The sequence below is a fragment of the Oreochromis niloticus genome, linkage group LG23, assembly GCF_001858045.2.
Source record: "Oreochromis niloticus isolate F11D_XX linkage group LG23, O_niloticus_UMD_NMBU, whole genome shotgun sequence".
In the NCBI taxonomy this organism is placed as follows: domain Eukaryota; kingdom Metazoa; phylum Chordata; class Actinopteri; order Cichliformes; family Cichlidae; genus Oreochromis; species Oreochromis niloticus.
This window is the reverse complement of record NC_031986.2, coordinates 33,265,253-33,285,957: the sequence shown is the minus strand read 5'-3', so window position 1 is coordinate 33,285,957 and position 20,705 is coordinate 33,265,253. Positions and strand designations below refer to the sequence as shown.

The 20,705-nt window shown below is 40.7% G+C and overlaps 1 protein-coding gene across 4 annotated transcripts in view; it reads left to right on the top strand.

Moving 5' to 3' along the window:
• The window catches only part of tmem131 (transmembrane protein 131), a 35,319-nt gene that overhangs the window by 6,662 nt on the left and 7,952 nt on the right, over positions 1-20,705 (top strand). For 3 of the 4 annotated variants that reach the window (XM_019351478.2, XM_019351477.2, XM_019351476.2), the window contains exons 4-28: positions 2,274-2,342; positions 4,296-4,416; positions 10,193-10,309; positions 10,416-10,538; positions 10,625-10,705; positions 10,993-11,143; positions 11,225-11,281; positions 11,384-11,445; positions 11,534-11,642; positions 12,008-12,116; positions 12,232-12,385; positions 12,730-12,951; positions 13,154-13,264; positions 13,645-13,779; positions 15,867-15,971; positions 16,048-16,134; positions 16,286-16,438; positions 16,528-16,603; positions 17,659-17,773; positions 17,881-18,019; positions 18,108-18,217; positions 18,303-18,375; positions 18,520-18,671; positions 18,757-18,899; positions 19,368-19,554. In XM_019351478.2, coding sequence (XP_019207023.1) covers positions 2,274-2,342; positions 4,296-4,416; positions 10,193-10,309; positions 10,416-10,538; positions 10,625-10,705; positions 10,993-11,143; positions 11,225-11,281; positions 11,384-11,445; positions 11,534-11,642; positions 12,008-12,116; positions 12,232-12,385; positions 12,730-12,951; positions 13,154-13,264; positions 13,645-13,779; positions 15,867-15,971; positions 16,048-16,134; positions 16,286-16,438; positions 16,528-16,603; positions 17,659-17,773; positions 17,881-18,019; positions 18,108-18,217; positions 18,303-18,375; positions 18,520-18,671; positions 18,757-18,899; positions 19,368-19,554 — 2,961 coding nt within the window. The remainder of the gene's footprint in view (positions 1-2,273; positions 2,343-4,295; positions 4,417-10,192; positions 10,310-10,415; positions 10,539-10,624; positions 10,706-10,992; positions 11,144-11,224; positions 11,282-11,383; positions 11,446-11,533; positions 11,643-12,007; positions 12,117-12,231; positions 12,386-12,729; positions 12,952-13,153; positions 13,265-13,644; positions 13,780-15,866; positions 15,972-16,047; positions 16,135-16,285; positions 16,439-16,527; positions 16,604-17,658; positions 17,774-17,880; positions 18,020-18,107; positions 18,218-18,302; positions 18,376-18,519; positions 18,672-18,756; positions 18,900-19,367; positions 19,555-20,705) is intronic. The other variant, XM_019351479.2, reaches the window with a different exon arrangement.

Here is a 20,705-nt window from a genome sequence, read left to right as displayed (position 1 = left end):
TGACTGAAGTGTTTTTTTGAGGAAGTTATTGTTTGCTTCAGGCTCTTTGTATCCTAGCTTTGGCACAACAACAGGCAGAAGTGCTCAAACAAGTAAGGACTATTTTCATTACAGGAAGTGTGTAAAAAGTCAGTTGGTTGCATCATGTTCCTGTATAGCGGTCCTGAAGCGTCACAGAGGGCTTGCATACCTTTCACATGGATGTTTTATCAGGGTCCAGCATACAGCTCAGACAGCATGTAAACCATAAAAAGGTTATCTTTAGGGGCATGGCATGACCACTCCCTAGACAGTTATGTTTGAGGTCGGTGTGTTTGTGTGTGTGTTCCAGTCCTTTTTAAATGTTAAACTTCCCCTTTTTTCCTGATTTTATGTGTTTCAAACTGGTCTGTCCGTGATATGAATTTGTCAGATAACCTCTGCAGCTGTTTGTTCACCAGCACAGAGGCAGGGAGGTAGGAAACAAAAGGAGCCTTTATTCTATAAAGGCGAAAAACTGACTTAGTCTGAGGGAATAAACAAAATAAAAAAGGGGAAACCCAGCAACAGAACACAAGGAAACATAAGGGAGGGAATCCAGCAAAAAAAAAAGGGTAGTAAAACGGGAATGAGACACCGGTAAGCCTGAGCTTACCAAAGTAAAACAGGAAGTAAACAACTAGTACTAAAACACCAACCAACAGTAATCAGAGAGCACAGAAGTCACAGGAAATGAAACACAAACTGAAAACAGAAAGTGGCACAACAGAACGCCACAGGTCTGCTGTATTAAGCAGGAGTAGGTGCTTTCACTGTTGTGAATGTGGTTCACTTCTTACTGGTGTAAATAACCACAGTCACTTGTACTGGACCCCTCTTCTGCTCTGGAGCAGCTTGCGTTTGTGAGAAGAGATCAACAGGTATCTACTGATCAGTCAGAACACCACGTCTTTCATGAGAACGTGCTTATCGCCAGATTAGGAAACCCTGTGTTGACTTGTGCAGTTGATAACCACCTTTATGTGACCGTTTAGCGAGATTAGCCACTGTTAGAGTAAGCGAAGCCAGGTGACGGAAAGATGATGGATTGGCTGATCACAGCCAAGCCCCTGGCAGCCTCTTAAGGTCTGTATTAAAGAGCCAGAGAGGATATTATTTATAACTTCAGTTGTGGTTAATTTGTTTTATTATGATGACCATACTTTTTTTTTATTTTTAAAATACATGAATTCCTAACAGGAAAAACACTCACAAATGGTTTTAAAAATAATGTGACGTACCATGAAACCAACAGAATCTTTAAAAAAACACAGTGACATCTTCGGCCATGCTGATGTTAACTTGTCACTGCACATATGGAGATCTGTTGCCAGCAGGCCCAGTGCTAACTGTGACCTCCTCAGGCTGTTCCAGTTACACACTGACATTCAGCACATTAGCTCTAGGCCCACAGCCAGGACCCATTTGACTCCTTAATGTCACAAAATTTTTGTCAGTAGTTGTTTCATCGATGGCAGAAGCGATGACAGGGCCGCCACACGGTGGATCGCTGTGCGCCGCGGGGGGATGGAAGCTCATCGTGTCTCCTGTAAGCTCAGATATTGGAGCGCACTGCTGATTCTATTGTCTGCTCCTGTGCACACAGGCTGGGTAGTAAAAAGATGAAACTGATCTCCTGTAAGTTGCCAGGTAATGTTAGAGCAGTTACCTGTGAGAGGTTCTTGAAAAATAAAAATGAAACGTTTTCACTTGTATGTGGCGGTTTTTGTAAAGGCGGTGACATTACATAAATTACCCGAAGCGCCGCTGAGTGCCACGTCAGCATTGCTGATGAACTTTTCTTTTCATGCGATTTGCATAAAGGCCAAAAAGACAAGTTGCCTGTATTTAGGGACGGCCCTCTCTCTTGTTAAGATACACCTGCTGTCAAACAGGTTTGGCGAGCTGCGAGATGGGGCCAGTTTTACCCGATTCTCAAAAGTAGTTGTCATTGTAAGGGGAGTGATACACACCAAGGGTGATACAAAGAGAGAGGTGGTTTTTTTGTTGTTGTTTTTTTTTTCCCCCCCTGTCCTGTGAATCTTCAGATTTTCATGGAGACTTTACATATGGAAATCATGCTCTGCCGATGGGAGTGGTCACGCTCCTGGTTAACGCACTCACAAAAAAAGTCTGAAGACTGACTGTGCGCTCATGTTTTTGACCTCTCAGTTGTTTGAAATGCACACCAACATGGAGGCTGTTTTTCCTATTTTGATTTTTCTGCTGCTGTCACACCTTCCTGTCTCTCGCAGCATGTCCACACACCGTGGGAACTGTCGACCTATACGATTTGAACCTCCAATGTTGGATTTTCACGAACAGTGAGTCTCTCTTTCTCTTTTGAGTGGTGTGATTTACGCTTTGATTCTCACATTGTTTCTTTGGTCCTGTTTGAACTTGCACTTGGGTGAATATTGGATCAGACTTCAATTTGCCTTCCAGCTATTTTAAAAAGATAAAACCAGTATCGTGCCAAAGTCTTTTTTGCTTTTTAGCACATCCTTCACTAAAAAGTTCGTCCCCACCCGGCTGTGGAAGTTTTGATTAACGTCACGTTTACATATTTACGGAGTTTACGGAGTTGAAATATGATCATAGTTCAAGGAAATTCACTTAATTCTCCCTCAGGTAACCAAACTATTTTATCACTCAGTCATATTTTATACAGAAACTTACTTTTTCAACTCCTGAAATCAAGACATCTGCCACAGGAAATGTCACGATTCACTGCAAAACATCCCAGTGTAGTCCATAGAGAAACATACAATCAAAAAATCTCAGGTATAATTAAACATGCATATCAAAGGCTGTAGGAGAAGTTGATTGACAAATTCATGGTAAACTTTATTTCACATTTTACAAAAAAACCCCAAAACTATAACCGTACATGGAAATATACAGCTGACCCCATTCAATCTTCGAAAGATAAAAAGACCGGTTTCTTCTTCTCCTCTTTTTTAAAAAAGTTTATTAAATTTACTGTTTGTTCCTGTGGGTCTGAGAGTAAGCATGTTAAATAACTGTGATCACAATATTGACCACTATTAGCCGTACTCATACAGCTCTTAGGTATTTAGTCGTTCTGCAGTGCACTTCCACTCAGAGTGCACCTGCATGTCAACAATAAATTCTAGGAAGTATTTTAGCAATCTGTGGAATTCATTTAACAAACCACATATGCTTTAACTCTTACAGCACCAAGCTTCACCTACGCAGGACTTAAGGGTCACATTCCAGTCAGGCACACCCACCCAGTGTGGCTAAGTTTTACCAGGGTGCAGTTTCAGGAGCGTTAGGAGGAGCGGGGGTCACTCAGACTCAGACACCCGGCTGTCTCGGCCCATGCTCGCCTGTCCTACTTTCTTAGTAAACAATCCGCTTATCAGCTGTGAATGTTTTAAGGGCATAAAAATTAAAGCTTAAGAGTGTGTCACCGTGCTTGTGATGACGGTGGCTCAACTTTAGAATTATGACTTTTTAAAATGTATTTACTACATTTTTTATGTAAAAGAGCATTCAGGGGATTATTTCAGATTTAACCAGCAGAATTTGAAAACTAACTTCCCTCAATTTTATTTCACTCAGTAACGAAAATCATGAACACGCCGAGTTCCAAGTATCTGCGAGCTGATTTTCATAGTATACTGATATAACAGAAACCACAGGTTCACTCTGAGGCAGGAAATCAAAGAGTTTATGATGAGCTCGGGGTGTTGGGTTAACAATGCAGAGATAGTCACTCTTTTGAATGTCAAATCTTGTCCCCACAGGAAAGTTACACCTGTAGCTTAATGTACAAAAATCTCTGTGAAGTATCTGTTAACGTAAGACAGTCTAAACCGGTCGGTTCCCCCAGCTCATAAACCTTTAATTTTCATGGCATGTTTATAGGTGCTGCTCGGTTTCTTATTTGAATGCGTCATGGTGGATGCTCATATTAAACATGGCCAGGGTTTCAAACATCAGGGTCAGCGTATGTAGTCCAAATTTTCCTGTCTTGGATCTCTTTGATCTGTATTATCTCAGTGAGAGGGGATATCCCTAATATGCTCATCTCAGGCACTGTTTATGAGGGGCAGCCAATCAGAAGAAAATTGTCATAAGTAACAGTTTTGTTTACACAGAGGCACGAAGCCAAATGCAAAAGCAATTAATTTGAGCTGTGAATCATGCAAAGCTATTGTAATCCAGTCCAAGAATATAAAAATGGAAAGCTGGAGATGTGAGTTATGGCTCCACTTTACTCTAACCAAGCCTTCTCTTCTTCCTTCCAGGCCCGTTGGAATGCCAAAAATGGAAAAAGTTTATTTACATAACCCTAGCTCAGAAGAAATTAGTTTGATATCAATATCAGCAACAACAGCACATTTTCACGCATCCTTTTTCCAGAATAGGGTAAGTAGCTGTCGCTTTAAAACCTTTGAAACCACATTTATTTTGTGCGCGTGTGTGTGTGTGTGTGTGTGTGTGTGTGTGTGTGTGTGTTATTGCTGTGTGTAAGCAAGTTGATTGCTTTTAATCTGGAAAATGAATTCAATGTAGTGACTTTGTTTATCAGTATTATCATTTTGTGTGTCTTCATACACATGAGTCAGACTGTGCGTGGATGAATGGTAGTGCGCAGTAAACACACAGGAGAGAGGATAGACCTGTGACTCTCACGAAGTGTCTTTACTGATTGGTTGTCACTGGTAATGTGATGCTCTGCAACATACAGAAGCAGTGAGGAGTTTTTAATGTGTTTATTTTTGTCTTTTTTTAAGTTGTAGAATCCAAATTAAAGCCATCAAACCTATTTATTGACACATCAAATTATGTAAGCAAAGCAAAATATCTGTTATGTGTTATGAGCTCAATTCTTTAGAGTTGCATTCACGCTGTTCTGACTCATCCCAAACCAGATGCGGTGACTTTGTTCCCACACTGAGTGGAAAAATCCATTTGAAATTCAATCATCAGTAAAATGTATTTCATACAAAAGACAAGAACAAAGAGAATAGTTTAAGATGCCGTGACCAAAATATCCTTTAAACCTAAAAAAAAAATGAAAACAAATGTTAACTAAATTAAAGTCTCAAGGATTTTCTTGTTAAACATTTGCAGACACTTTTAAATAAAACTTTGAATGATCACCACTTCATGAAACATGAATATCTGCTTTCAGGACATTTAGCCTTTAAATGTTGTTCTATTGCAACTAGGAAAAAAAGGGGGAGAGAAACCATCCTACATGGAAAATATGGGAGAAGAGCAAGATGAGGCTGAAGATGATTTTTATGAACTATTCATAAAGTTAGTCTTGGATTTGATCATGTGCTCAGACATAGTTTACTAAAGTGTGGAAAAAAAGCCTGCTGGGAAAACAAAAGGTTGTTTTTGTGAATTTTTGTCTGCACAGAGAGAAAGATTATGGGATTTTGATCAGTGCAGAGGCTACCAACAAGAAGGGAAGCCCTGGGGTTGCTGCAAATAACAAGAATCACAAAAAAAGAAAATGCCAAAGATCAAGAAATTAAAGAAAAGCACAAACAGTGTCTGCAGTGGCAAAGTTGTGTTTTTGTTGTTTTAAACTCCACTATTAGGTTCTTTGTACCTTATGACTTCTTCTTCACTGCAGGGCTTAAGCTGAAGGCAGGTTGTTATACATGTTTTTGTGATTTCCCCTTTATGATAGTAGACACAAACAACTCTGCATGGACTGTGTTTCCCTGTATGCACACCAAAGCCTGCTCCAGCATGATCAGAAATCTGAAAACTTCCAGCAGCAGAAAGCTTTTTCCTCACAGATTGTTTGTATGCAGGATCTGGTCATAGAGTTTAGTTTGGAGTCTCGTCCCAACAGTTGATGCTGCTTGAAGAAATGTGGATGTGGCCTTTAATATGAGAGGCTGTGATTTGGTTATTTCTCGGGGAGGGAAGTCTAATGAATTTATTCTTTCCAGCAGTGTCAATTTTTGGTTTTCCTTTACCGGGCGGCCTAAGAGCTAGTTTCATCACAGCATCTGAATCTAAAGGTCTGGGACTGTCTGCCCAATAAGTCTTATTATACTTCACACATCTTCGACTACGCTCAGGTCTGCTTGGGTATAAGTGACATTATATGTCATTAGTGAGCGTGAGGGTCCACGTGGACCTCCATGTGACTGCCTAGCTTTGTGACTGTGGATTCTGCCAAGAATTTACATTACAGTGCAACAACTATGCATGCACCCTGGGGCGCCCCATGATGGTGGACTTCATACAGAAACACAAATGACTACTCGGCCTTTGGGTCTCCAGTTGTCCATGTCTGTCCCCACAACGCAGTATAATCAAGGCTTCAGAGTAGTGATGGTCTTTACTGCAGTACTTGAATTGCAGTGACTGCTGGTGCAACGATGTAGAAACGATGCAGAAGTTTCTTCCATGCCTTTACCGACTTCAAAGTGCAGAGAGCATAAAGCCCAAAGATGTTAAAGCTCACATTTGTAGTATAGAGTTGTTATTTGACTGGTTTGGCTGGTGGCTTCGTTTGACTCGTCATCAAACATTTTCCAGACATTTAAAATAAGATTGGTATAGAGCTGGGAAAAAACATAGAAAACAACCGATAAAAATATGTCCAGCATGCATATGGGGCAGTAAGAATGAGCTGGGTATGGTCATGTGATTTAGAGCCAATCACTGACGAGAATAAGTACATTTAAAAAAAATTAAACATTTCTTTGAAAAGTAAATAATTTGTTTAAATTGAGTAAAAAAAACAATTAAATTCAATTTAATAAATAAAAATAATGCTACAAATAAAAGATAAGAAATTGTTTTTTATTTTATAAGTAGAAAATTTAAAACGCATATCTTTCTATGTGTATTTACATATTTTTGGTTGTTTTGTATTTTTCCTGCTCCGTACCTGTCCTGTTTAAAATGTGTGTTTAGTGTTTTATGATGACTACAAGTCGAGATGTGTTGGGCACGTGCTGCTGGAGCTTTAACCTTTCAGAGATGTCATTGAGGCAAATGGGACACTTTTGACTTGTTTACACTTTTTTTTTTTTTTAATCTGCTTTGTCATTTGGTAGTTTTTATATATTTAGGTGTTTAGAAAATGGTAAAAAAAAGAAAGGAAAAAAAAAAAAAGAAAGAAAGAATAGCCCATGAATAAGAAGGTGTGTGCATCATGTGTACGTGCCTTTTTAATTCCTATTGTGCTGCATTAGAGTCCTCCCTTTTATATGAGAAACCTGTTCTGTGGCTTCACAACAGGCAGTTTGTGTCTTAGAGGCTGAGACGCTGTCAAGGTGTGTTGCCAGTGAATCATCTTCTAGAACAAGGTGTTTGTGGTGACAACAGCCTATACAGGTGTGCAGCACGGGGTTTCTGAGTCAGGTCTTTTTGTTCACAATTCTTTGAATCGGTGAATGCATGAGTTTTTAGGAGTCTTATCTGTCATGGAGTGAGGCCTTGCTGAGATAAATGTGCTTAGATATTTTTTTTTTTTTTTATCATCTTGCATCATAACCTGAGGAAATCTTTCCAGAGAGTACAAAAGTATGTTTGAGCAGTCAGCAGGAAGATCAAAGTCCTTTTAATAGCTGCATTTAAATGGAAGTACAACTTGAGACACACCGAGTCGCTCAGTGGGACTGAAGCCGGTGCAGATTTTAAGGCGACGTTAAGGCTTGTTTGAATAGGCTTACTGATTCCAGGCCAGACAGGTTCACTCCTCCAGGGAGTTTTTTTTTATTAACCATCAGAGAATTAGGCAGAATTAGGTAACCAGACAAATACGAGAGCTCACATTTCAGTGCATTCCATCCCCTCCCATTTAGCCAGACTTTTCCACTCACCCTTATTCATGCAGGCCAGTCATAACTGTTTATGCAACGTGGCAGTTCTTCAACAATCACGGCCTTCTTTGCTGTTTCCCATTCAGCTCTAGGTCACACATGTCATTGCTCTGATTGGTTGAAGATGTGTCTAAAATGGATTTGAACTCACTGATGCCACTCATTTTAAAAAGTCAGAAGTGAGAGGTTCTAGCTAATTCATATTTGTAGCTTTAAACGTGAAATCTGACAGCTCAGGAGGGTGACTGCACCATTACAAACTTCACACAAGCTTAGATGCAGTTAGCCTGTATGTGCTGCTGTAGCAGATATGTTTGGGGACCAGAATCCCCAGAGATCCCTCCTCTGGTCACATGCTCTAGTTCCACATGTGCTTTGTATCTTAGATATAGTTGTACTGACAAGAGATTGCCAGCTGGTCCCAACCTCATGAGTCTCTGCTTTAAAGTATGCGGTAATATTTTCTACCTATGCCTTTATCACTTGAATATATTGTAGAGACATTTTTTTCAAAATCCTGTATTTCATCACCCTCCATTTTTATATTTTCTTAGTAATGTCTCTTTGAACACAACAAAGAGCAAGTTAGTTTAAAAAAAAATATGAACAGAGCATCATATTATTATTTATTTGTTTTGAGGAAATGGAAATTAGTCAGCCGATCAACACCAAACATTTGTTATTGTTTTTTGTTGCACGTGAATGGATACCTTTTGGATTTTGGACTCAAACAGTTACAGGGTTTGTTGCCCCTGACATGTGGTTTTTGTTTTGTTTTTCCTCCTCACATCCTACTAACATTAGGTTAGTGTTATATTAGCTTATTTTTCTACACACACAGAAACCAGAAAAAGGTTTGTAGACTGAAAAGACGAACCGGGTAATGTCCTAATCTGAATACCTGTTCATCTGGTATCACTCCACGGCCAAATGCCACTGCACAGTCAGCTTCTTCCCTTTTGCACAATGTTCAGAGATTTTTGTGCACAAAAAGCTTTAAAATGTTAAGTCTGCTTAATTCCTGTTTGATGAAGGTTTGGAGTTAAAAACTTGATCACATAACAAACGAATAATGCACATCTTAAAGTGCATGTTTCAGATTAATCTCTGATCAGTCTTTTATTATTTACCCTATTAGGTATCATCTAACACCACCTTTTAAACATTTGACCTCTGACAGCAGGAGATTCTGGTTTGGCTGCAGTCTTACGAGTATTTGAGAATGATTTTATTATACAAACATAGTTTATTCCTCTTTTTTAAAGGCGGCTCATTTTGTGGATTACTCATGTCGTTATAAATGCAGCAGGACGTTTTCAGTGGAATCTGCCTCAGAAATCCCCCTGAGCAATCCCCCACTGAAAACACCGTCACCACCACAATGCTAAAGTTACCATGGAGCTGTGATGTTTTCATAGCACTGGACCTTTTTACGATCAGGTGGTGTGGAAGTGGGCGTTGATATCTGTGAGGTTAGAAGTTTGTTGGTCGGTGCATGTGAATAACCTCGTGGGATCTGTTTGGGTTCTCTTTTTAGAGCTGGAGTTGGTGACGTTATCCTTCAGGGTCAGACTGGCTTAGCTACTGAAGTGAAGGGCCACACGATGAACAGATGAATACAAACATGACACACAAAGTGCTGAAATATGTTCAAATCCACGAACTCTGGTAGATGTGACAGATCTGTAATAAGCTGGTGTTCAATCGACTTTCAGTCTTTAAAAATATTCTTTTTTATATTTAAATAAATGCCTGCATCCGATAATTTAGAAAATAGTAGACACAGATCCATGGCCATATTCATATGAAGTATTTTCTCTTCTGTCCTGACCTGTGTGTGGTCAGATGAAGGTTTGGGGGGGTTAGTTTTTCTTTAAGGATGGTCCACTAACTAGTTATCAGGCTGTATTCACCTACATACCTCTGCAGGCTTACCTAGGCTGCTAGGGCACAGGTGTCGAACTCCAGGCCTCCAGGGCCAGTGTCTTGCAGGTTTTAGATGATCCAACACAGCTGATTTAAATGGCTAAATGACCTCCTCAACATGTCTTGAAGTTCTCCAGAAGCCTGGTAATGAACTAATCATTTGATTCAGGTGTGTTGACCCAGGGTGAGATCTAAAACCTGCAGGACACCGGCCCTCGAGGCCTGGAGTTCGACACCCCTGTGCTAGGGCATAAAAACTGAGTGTATAGACTCATCATCAATTAGCCAAATGTAACGGAGGGAGGGGTGACCTTGTCCCACCATCTTTGCTGCTGTGTAATTCTTTCACAGATTTGTATTCAGGGTTCTTTGGTGTCTCTTTATTAATGTCTTATTAATGTCTCTTTTTTCAACAGATAATACCACCAGGAGGAAACACATCATTTGATGTGGTATTTCTTGCTCGAGTAGTTGGGAATGTAGAAAATACATTATTTATTAATACATCACATCACGGAGTGTTTACATACCAGGTACACATGAAATGACACCTTTTTTCTCTCTCTCTCTTTCTAGACTTGCATTTTTTTTAGTGTGAAACATGTGATTAATGTTACGTATTTGTCTTTGAAACTGAAGGTTTTCGGGGTTGGTATACCAAACCCCTACAGACTGCGACCCTTCATTGGGGCCCGAGTCCCAGTAAACAGCAGCTTCTCACCTCTTATAAACATCCACAACCCATACAGTGAACCACTGCAGGTAATACGGGCACATTGTACCCTTCATTTATTTTATTTGCACATTTGTTGGTGATTGATTCGGTCTGCTTCTTGTCTTTGCTTCAGGTGGTTGAGATGTACTCCAGTGGTGGGGATTTGCATCTAGAGCTTCCCACAGGCCAACAAGGAGGTACTATAAAATTATGGGTGAGTCCTCCTTTTGATTTTAAAGCTATGGACCTGTTGTGCTTGTTAACATTAAACATGGCCAGTGTTTCCAATAATGAGGTCATTGTATGCTGTTAATGATGGGGGAAACCCCACCCACCTGCTGTTCAAGCCAAACAGGCATACATTGTCTTAAAGCGGAACTGAAGGATTATTTTGACCCATGAATCATACAGATTAGAGTAAAATGGGAATGAGAGCAAAGTGAGGTTTTTAAAGGATAGTAGGCGGTCCCACTGACGCTGACCAACCCTCCCCTCCTTCAGGAGATTCCCCCATTTGAGACAAAAGGGGTGATGAGAGCCAGCTTCTCTTCCAGAGATGTGGACAACCACACGGCTTTCATCAGAATCAAAACCAATGCTCCCAATGAGGACCAGTTCATCATCCTCCCCGTAGAGGTGGAGGTCACATCAGGTGTGCTGCTAAACCTTTGTGCGACAGTTCTTTTTAATCATTATTCCCTTCTAACACTCGTGTTTCACTCATTGTTTGCAGCCCCCGGTATATACTCATCCACAGAGATGCTCGACTTTGGTACACTCAGATCACAAGGTTTGCTTTCCTTAAAGAAACGACATCTTTCAGTCTTTTCTTTTTCTAATCGTCCCCCGACTCCTCCCTCTGATCTCTGCCTCCTACTTCCTCATGTTGCAGATCGTCCGAAGCTGCTGAATCTACACCTTTTAAATTCAGGAACAAAAGACGTTCCCATTACGGTGCGTATCCAAAGCAAAATAAAGCATGAACACAACAGTTATCTCAAGGCCACTAAGAATCCATGACTTTATTCATGCTGCTTTTCAGAGTGTACGTACAACACCGTCAAACGAAGCCGTCACAATAGACTTCAAAGCAGTTACACTCAAAGCTGGAGAGAACAGATATACCAAAGTCGCAAGTATTAGTTTTGATGGTAAGTTGAGTTTTACTTCAGTTCTCTTACTTGGCAGGTCACAGGAAGCTGAACTTGTCGCCGTCTCTAACACTGACCTGTAACATTGTCATTCATGAGGAAACTCATGAACATGATGCTTCTTTGGCAGCTTTCTTTATAAAGTTATGTTTCAACTTTGGTACAGAGTTGAAACATAACTTCACCGTTAGATACAAATCTGTATAAATAATCAAAAGCTTCAGTTGTTCTCCTTTGACTTAGTAGTTTTTAGAAGTTTCTTCCATTTCCTTCCTTTCTATTGCATAACTTCCTCCTGCAGGCCCTTGGATACGTTTTGCAGTGTCTTATCTGCTCTTTGAATCTTTTTTTCTTTCTTTCTGCAGCCTCAAAAGCCAGAAGACCATATCAGTTATCTGGAAAAATAACAGTTAAAGCAAAAGAGAAGAGTTATTCCAAGCTTGAAATCCCATACCAGGCAGAGGTTTTAGATGGGTAAGTTTTTCTGAGGATGAACATGGAGAGAAATGAAAATGTTGCTGTAAGAGTTAATTAGAAGTTTCACTGCTCTGTGTGTGTGTGTGTGTGTGTGTGCTTCCTCTTGTGGCAGCTACCTGGGCTTTGACCACACAGCCACATTGTTCCACATCAGGGACAGCCCCGTGGACCCGGTGGACAGACCCATCTTCCTCACAAATGCCTTCAGCTTCGCAATCCGGATACACAACGTGTCCCTCCCCGAAGAGGCCAAAACAATGTTTAATGTGAGCAGAAATGCATTAAACAAAGAAACCTAAAACAGTCAAAGCTGAGAAAAGTTCAACTGAATCTTTTTGGGTAAAATAATTTGAACAGACATGCAAAATGTTACCCTGGTAATATGAATATTTTCCACGTTACAGCCTCTCAAAGTGCATCGGTATGCTCTCATGAGATTTGTCATCATTTATCGTAGTAAAACAATCACCTGCTTGTCGGGTCTCAGGTTGGAGACACTCACTGATTTCTCTGGAACGACCCATCCAAGGTCATCCCGACTGTGAAGTCTGATCTTCCAGCATCGCGCTGACATCGCTTTCATTTATTTATGTTTTTCTTTCTGTTTTAGGTGCAGAACTTCAGCACACCCATCCTCATCCCCCCACACGAGTCGCGTTACATCTTCTCCCTCCTCTTCCGACCAGTTCGACCATCAATCCACATAGACAGCAACATCCTGCTCATCACAAACGCATCAAAGTTTCACCTGCCTGTTCGGGCTTACACCGGCTTCTTGGAGGTACGCAGTCAACGTGAAGTGGGTGCAGACGGGCGAACTCGGTCTATCATTGTAAATACAATTGTTTACTCTTAAACAATAAAATAATATCCACTGAAAGCTCCTGTGCTAGTTATAGATGCTCTTGCCTCTCAGTGGTTTGGTCCACTAATGCTAGACTGCATTATAGCTTTGTAATACATCGCTGTCGAATCTGGTACTTTAATCTACTTTAGAGTGTGTAACATGCTGTTTTTACTGTCTGTTTTTACAGCCTCTGGTTCTCCCTCCCAGTCTGAAGGAGAACCTGCTGGACTTTGGTGTCCGCAGTGCAACAGACACCAGCAGCATCATATTTGTAGTGGTCAACAGTAACCCTATAGAGGTGAGTAGCCGTATGAGTTGATATTGGAGTGATCGATTGTAAATTGTCACTGCTCGGCATCTCGGAATGAAAGTTTCAGGCCTTTATGTGTCGTTAGGCTTCAAAAGCTTTTCCCCCATGGACGTGCTCAATGTCATAAGATTGCAAAGTGCTGAGTAAAACTCAGGCTAACGCAGCTGACACAACTGAGTTAGCTGTCGTGTCCTTATCTTCAGACAAACCTGGTTGTGGTTTGTTGGTTAAAAACTCCACTGTAGATGAACAGATGCTGGTTAGGGTTAGGCTGTTAGGTTGTTTCCACAGTGTAAACCATATAAAGTTAAACGCATGCTGCTTGGCAAAAGTGAAAAAGCGCCACTTTGGTCTTTTCTGTCTTCCAGCTGGAGATTAAGTCCTGGTTGGTCACAGGAGACAGTCTCTCCATGGAGCTGCTGAAGACCGAAAAGGGAAACACAACGGCGGCCCAGGGTCACCTGGAAGAGCTGCAGAACACCTCAGCCTCCCATCATAAAACGGTAAGACCCCCACAGCCCGAACGCCATCACGCTAATCCCCACAGGAAGCTAGAGTGAGCAGAGCAAGCGCCAGTCTGATGCAATCCAGTCCAGTGAAATCCTACGACATGAGTTTCACTTCAGCTTTTGTGGTTGTAGTTTGTAAGGACGGGGGCTTTCTCGTGAGACACATGAACAAGGTCACCACTTCTGTATTTAATTGTGAAAATTTAAACTGAAAAATTGTGACAGTTTATAAATATCTATGTTCATGTTTTTTGAGGAAAAGCATGAATCTCACATGAAAAGGTTAATAAATAACAAATAACTCTTTAGCGCAGTTTACAGTTTTTACTTTTTTGGCTCTAATAATTAACATAAGCGAAAATATTTCATTAATCTGAAGCTTTACTGTTTCCCGGTTCTGTTTTTCAACGCTGCCCTGTTATGGAGGCTTAAAGAAGATGCAGCTTAGCTGGGCCTGGTGTCCTCCAGTCAGTGCCCCCCACCCTCGGAATCAGCTGACTCACATTCATACATTAACTTTAGTATATTTAATGAATGCAAAATGCAGAATTTTACCTCTTTGCATTACAAAACCTCAAGTACAAAAGATTTTTGTATTTTTAGCAAGTAATTTGAGGTCCCACCTCGTCCACAGGGTGATGTGAAACTTATAGTGCATTTTGGGTAAACTTTTTTCAGGTTTTCTCCAGAGAGTTATCAGGAAACAGATCAAACACACAGAGCACCGACGCTTGTTTCTGTTCCTCTGTGTCACAGGCATTAAACTGCTGCAGTTGGCTGAAACTGTTGATCTAAGATTTGAGCTTTAGGTTGAGAGGTTTCTCACTTTGTACCGATTTTATCTGGAATGAGGTTTGTACACAGATCAGGCTGCTGCCTGGCTGAGTTAATGTTGGTTTTAGTAATTCACACTACTGTGAATACTTTAGAGATCACAAGAAACAGGAAGTTGTTTAAAAGTAGAAATGAGAGACGCTGAGCAGGAGTTGGTAGAAGCACAAAAGTATCATTAAAAAAAAAGTCTAGAAATCTGTAGTTCCTAAATAGATAAGACGTTACTAGCCGAGGAATAAATGGTGTAATGAACTATTTCTCTTATCTTAAAAAGCATAAAGATAATAACACTGGACAAAAACAAAAAAGAGACTTATTTATTGGAAGAAGCGGCTGAGACAAACTTCATGTAGCACCATGTTTTCTTCTGTGTTGCTGGTAGCTAATACACCACTTGGCCTGCTGATTAATGAAGCAGCATCTTCTCATATTACTGAGGCTGTCAGACCAGCTGAGCTCGTAAAGTAGACCCTGAAAGTCATTCTAGCTACCGTGTGAAGCACTCAAGTCAATTTATCTAAAAGCTTGGTGAACCGCAGTGTCGTACAGCTAAACAAATCAGAAAATGAAACAAAATGATAAAAAAAGAAACCTCTCAAGGGGGAAAAGAGTTTGGAAAGTATGTAAATATATATATCGTACACAACCTTGAAAAACGATGAGTTTAAGATGGAGTTTTGGTTCGTTTTGTGGGAATAACAGCTCAGTTTGAGACTTCTTTTTGTATCCTTCTGGAAAAATAGATTCCAGAAAAGTCTTTTTATCTTGAAAACTTGTTGAAGTAGTAAGCAAGTCACACGTTTTGTCATTAATATAAAAAATTTTGTTTGTTCTTTTGATTTCAAGCTCTTTCCTTCCAAGCAGCATCTCACTTTGAATCTAAGAGGTCGTCTTACTCAGATAAACTTTTCTGTCATTAAAGTGTTTGGTTTTAAATATTTTAATCATCTTAAATCAAAATTGAAACTATGTTCTTGATTGTTTTTGCCTTTTGAGAACCATTTCAGTATTTATTTCCTTTTTAAAGGGAAAGCAATGAAACCTGTGAAAGATAAATTTACTGCATGTGTGCTTTGCTGTCTCGGATGTGGAGGCTCTTCAACAACAGTGACAAGATCAGAGATAAAACGCTGTTATTCCAATTTGATGTGTGCAAAAAAAAAAAAAACAAGAGGGGAAGGACTTTAGAGAAACTGCATTTGTTCACAAAGTGCTGAGAGACAGAAAACCCTTGTTTGTTTTCACAGGTTATATTAGCATCCGGATATTACGCAGCATTCAGAGTGACACTAGTGGCCAAAGCTCTGGAGGGCACATACGACGGGGCTGTACACCTCACCACAGATTATGAGGTAGGGTGGCTGGTGTGTAGTTTTCAGGCAGTTTCTTCAACATAAAAGCATAACCTGGTGTTGTTTTTGGCCTCAGATATTAACCATCCCGGTGAAAGCTGTCATCGCAGTGGGCACATTAAGCAGCTCTCCCAAACACATCATTTTGCCACCTTCATTTCCGGTAAGTAACATAAAATTGATTTCACAGCTGAATTCACAGCAGTCATGTGCTGGCAGCGTGCAGAAGATGAGAGTGTTTAAGTTTTTTAAAAAAAAGCCAGCTTCCTGTTTAATGCCTGAGGTGTTGGATTAAGTTACATCTTCTTCTTTAGGGGAAAGTAGTTCACCAAAGCTTTAGCATACAGAGCTCCTTCACACAGAAAGTGAGACTGCAGCAGATCCGCTCCCTGACAGAAGACATCCGATTTTATTACAAACGTCTCCGCAACAGCAAAGACGAGCTGGAGCCCAGACGGAAGTCTAAGGTACGAAAATCCTCCCAGTCCTCACCAACACAAAAAGTGGGTCACGCTTTCTTTGAGACACAAACTTATTTTTATTACTTGTTTTACAGGTGGCAAACATTTATTTTGACGCCGGCTTGCAGTGTGGTGATCACTGTTATGTGGGCCTGCCATTTGTGCTTAAATGTAAGTTTCAGTTGTTATTAAACTTTGTGTTTGTGTGCAAGTCTGTGTTTTGAACAACAACCCCTTTGGACCGGACTTATGTCTCTGTGAGGAGGTGGGATCCTTTTAGTGTCTCAAATCTTAACGCTTACTGCCAACCAGTGGAGAGAAGCTAACAGGTGTGACAGGATCTTTGTCGCATGTCTGTGAGGAGCCTAGCAGCAGCATTTTGGACAAACGGAGTTGTTTTCCTTTGGATCTATGTGAATATCAGTATCAATTCATCATAGGAGTGAAAGGAGATATTATGTTTACTGATGATTTGATCCAGAGGAATTATGTATAGAGAGAACAGGATGGGACCTAAGATAGAGCCCTACACCAGCACAGTGCTGCTGGTGAAGAAGAATAGTTTACAGTGAACATAGAGAAGGATCTATTATTCAAGTATAAGGTGAACCAGAGCAGTGCAGATACCAGCAGTGATGTGCACACGTTGTAGGAGCGTGTTGTGGTCACTGCTGCATTTAACAGCACTGAAGCCAAGGAGGACGAGGATGGCACAGTCCCCAGAGCCCGAGCAGATCATTGCAAACTTTTATCAGTGGATTCTGTTAATGGAGAAAGACAGGTTGGTAGTTTTTTGGGTAAGATGGGGTCCACGTGGTTCTTCAGCAGGGGGTGAACAAGTACCTGCTTAAAGAGAGATTTTTATTTGGACTCTTTCATCGCAGCTTCATTAATATTATTTGATCTCTCCACTCTGTATGTGAGGAGGTGCACACACTGAGACTGAGAGCAAGGAAAGGAGAAGTGAGGTGTCTGTAAACAACAGCAGTAGAGTCTGCTCAGAAATATATAAAAAGAACAACTGAAGTGTTATTTCTGATATTATTATACATGCATAGCAGACAGATAATACATTTTTAAATCTCACAGTTATCATCAATACGTGGCATCCCTAATCCTCGAGAGATGTGGGTTTATGGTCGAGCCCCATCCCTAAAATATAAATCGAGTCTGAGCCCATGGTTGAGACTTCAGTGGTTAATTTTATTTATTTTTTCCTTCCACAGCTGAGGCCAAACCTCACGGGCTGGCGTTACAGGAGGATATCTGGGACGCCGATGTCGATCTTCACCAGAAGCTCCTCAGACGATGGAAAGAGCTCAAGGAGCGCTCTGTGCACAAGTAAGCATGTTGTGCATTCAAAGCTCTCTGTGAAATAAAAGTTCTTCTCAGGCTCTGTTTTTCCAGGATAAAATAAAGTAAAAATGTAACTTCTTTTCTCACCAAAGGATCGAAGCTGTCTTTGAAGTTAACACAGATCTCCAGAAAAACGTGCAGGCTAAAATAACCGCACACCTGACGTGGCCTTCGCTGGTCAACTCTTCACAGAGAATCACGTTCCCCCTGACCAACACCAACAGCTCCTCTGTGAGTACTCGCCCGTTAGCACACGGCACACAGGTTTTGTGTGTTTTAAACAGGTTTCAAACTCAGGCATGACATCGTTTCTCCGCAGGATGAGGAGGTGATTTTGCAGAACCCTGCAGATGTCCCTGTTTATGTCCAAGTGCTCCCCTTGGCGCTTTTACCAAACCCCTCTGTGTTTTCTGGAAAACTGGCCGACAGGTAAGAAGTCACAACAAAACTCCTGCTTATTCTTTTTTCAACTCAGCTTACACTGACAGCCTTTTTTACTACTTTTCTTTTCCAGGTTTCCTTTAGGAAACTTATCCAACATCAATATAAACACAAACACCTTCGAGTTCCAGGTTCACAGAAATCAAGTAAGTCTATTGTTGACTTGGTGGCTTTTCAGGAAATCGGAGAATCGGCTGCTTATTGCGCTGCTAATCACTGTCCTCTTGTCCGTGGATCTGACAGCATGTGGAAGCTGTTTGTCTCTAACAGTCTCTCTGTTTGTGTGACAGACATCACTAATAAGGAGCAGTACAGGCTTTGTAGAAGGCTCAACCAGGCCCTTTGTGTACAACCTCCTCCTGCTGCCTGGAGAAGTCAAGTCTTTCAACATAAGATTTACTCCCATAGGAAACCACAGTGTCTCCTCCCTCCTCATAGTCAGGTAATACCACATTTTAATGTTAGAAACTAAAACAAAAATGCACTCCTCCACTGAGATTAATCACTTTACTGGGGCATCTGTTTAGAAACAACCTGACGGTTATCGACACGATCATACTTCACGGACGAGGCACGACAGAGAGCCTGAAGGTCGGAGGGAAGCTTCCAGGACAAGGCAGCTCGCTGAGGTTTAAAATGACCGAAGCACTGCTGAAAGACTGCACAGAGAGTGAGTTTATATCAGAAACGATGCAAGAGAGCGGTGTCACCCAATCAGTGTGAGCCAGTCATGTTGCAGCGTTGTAGAGGTTCATGTTAAGTTCAACTGTCTGTTGGCAGGAATATGTACTCATTATGTTAGTAATTGGCCTGCTGGTCTATTTTTCTATAGATCAGTAAATCTGCCAGTGTTCAGTTTCAAAGGCAGCCCCATCCACGAGAACTCATAGATGTGCAAAGTAAAGCTCAATAAATGCAATGAAATAAAACCGATTAGGCATGTAAAATATCACAGAGAAAAAGACGACATTATGTGTTAATTAAACATCCTAAATTAAAATATCCAAACACGCAGTGAGCCCTGCTGTTAACAGGATTTATTCCAGTACATTTACTGTGTGTGTTTCAGTATGTTCTAATTTTTCCTCTTTTGAAACATTAAGTTGAATCTTTTTATTGTCCCTGTTTTTTGTTTCAGAAACAAAAGTGAAAGAGCCAAACTTCACTCTGAGAAGGACGTTCAGAGTGGAGAACACGGGTTTGCTCCCGATCACCATCAAATCGGCAGAAATCAATGGACAAGCCTGCGAAGGATTCGGATTCAAAGTTCTCAACTGTCAAGAATTTGCACTCAAGCCAAATACTTCGAAAGACCTCGTCATACTGTAAGGACTCACTGCTACACACATACCTCCATCATCAGTGTTTTTCCTTTGTGTGTGTGGGTGTGCGTGCGTACATGCGTGTGCATGTGTTCCCCTCTTCACCACACGAGCCATCCATAATACGCCCATCTGAGGCACAGAAGCTCATTTAAGTGCTGTTTAAATGTTCTCTTTGTTGGTGTCAGCCAGTCTGAAGAAAGTTGGCTTGACTGGGGAGTAGTTAAAAGAGCTTTTGTCAGGCAGGGGAATCAATAATGGAAACACCTGCACTAATTCAACTTTTTCCAGTAATGCTACAAAAACACAGTCACTGATACTGAAACGTTGCTTCCCTAAATTTGTCAAATAAAACGTAACAAAGAGGTGTCAGAATCTGGCCCTGTGGTGTGGCCAGGAGAGCCATGCTGTGATTGGAGAAGGATTTACGGCTGCAGAAGCCCTGAGGCAGAAATTTACCCTTTCTTTACCCTGCCCTGACAGGTGTATGAAAAGAATGCTCGAACCCACACAGCAGTGAGACTGAAGAGCGGGAATATAGGACACTATGACAATGACTTATCAAACTTATTAAGTTACGACAGTTTATAAAGCTTTTTCACTCATATTTGAGGCTTACTTTATGCTAAAGCGAACCTATTCTGCTAATTTCTGGCTCTTTGTGGTCGCCCTCTCTTTAAAGCTGCTTTATAGATCAGCTTTCAAGCTTTCATTTTTAATAATGTTTACAGTTGAAGCTAGATTGGTCAACCCTGTTGTTTTTTTTGTTTTTTTAATTTTCAAAGATTAAGGCTTCATTAAAAGTTTGCTTCACAAGCACTTTGAAATCTCTCCTACGGGGTTGTCGGTGTGCATTTTATTGTGTAATTAATTTTTCCATATTCAACCTCAGGGGGTCCTCTGAATGATGAAGCATTTTTACTGTTGTTCCTTTTTTGCTTTGTGATAAAAGTTTCGTGTTTATGGTTGCACCACCCGTCTCAGGATATCAGAATATATAAGAATATATATTATTTGAATGGAGTGAAAATTTATTCAAAGTGAAAAGGGTTCTAGAAAAAACTCCTACAAGTCATGACTCGAATATTCTGGGGGGGGTTTATATGAAAAGAATAAGCTGAGTGAATTCCATAAATGTGTTGTCATGGCTTTGT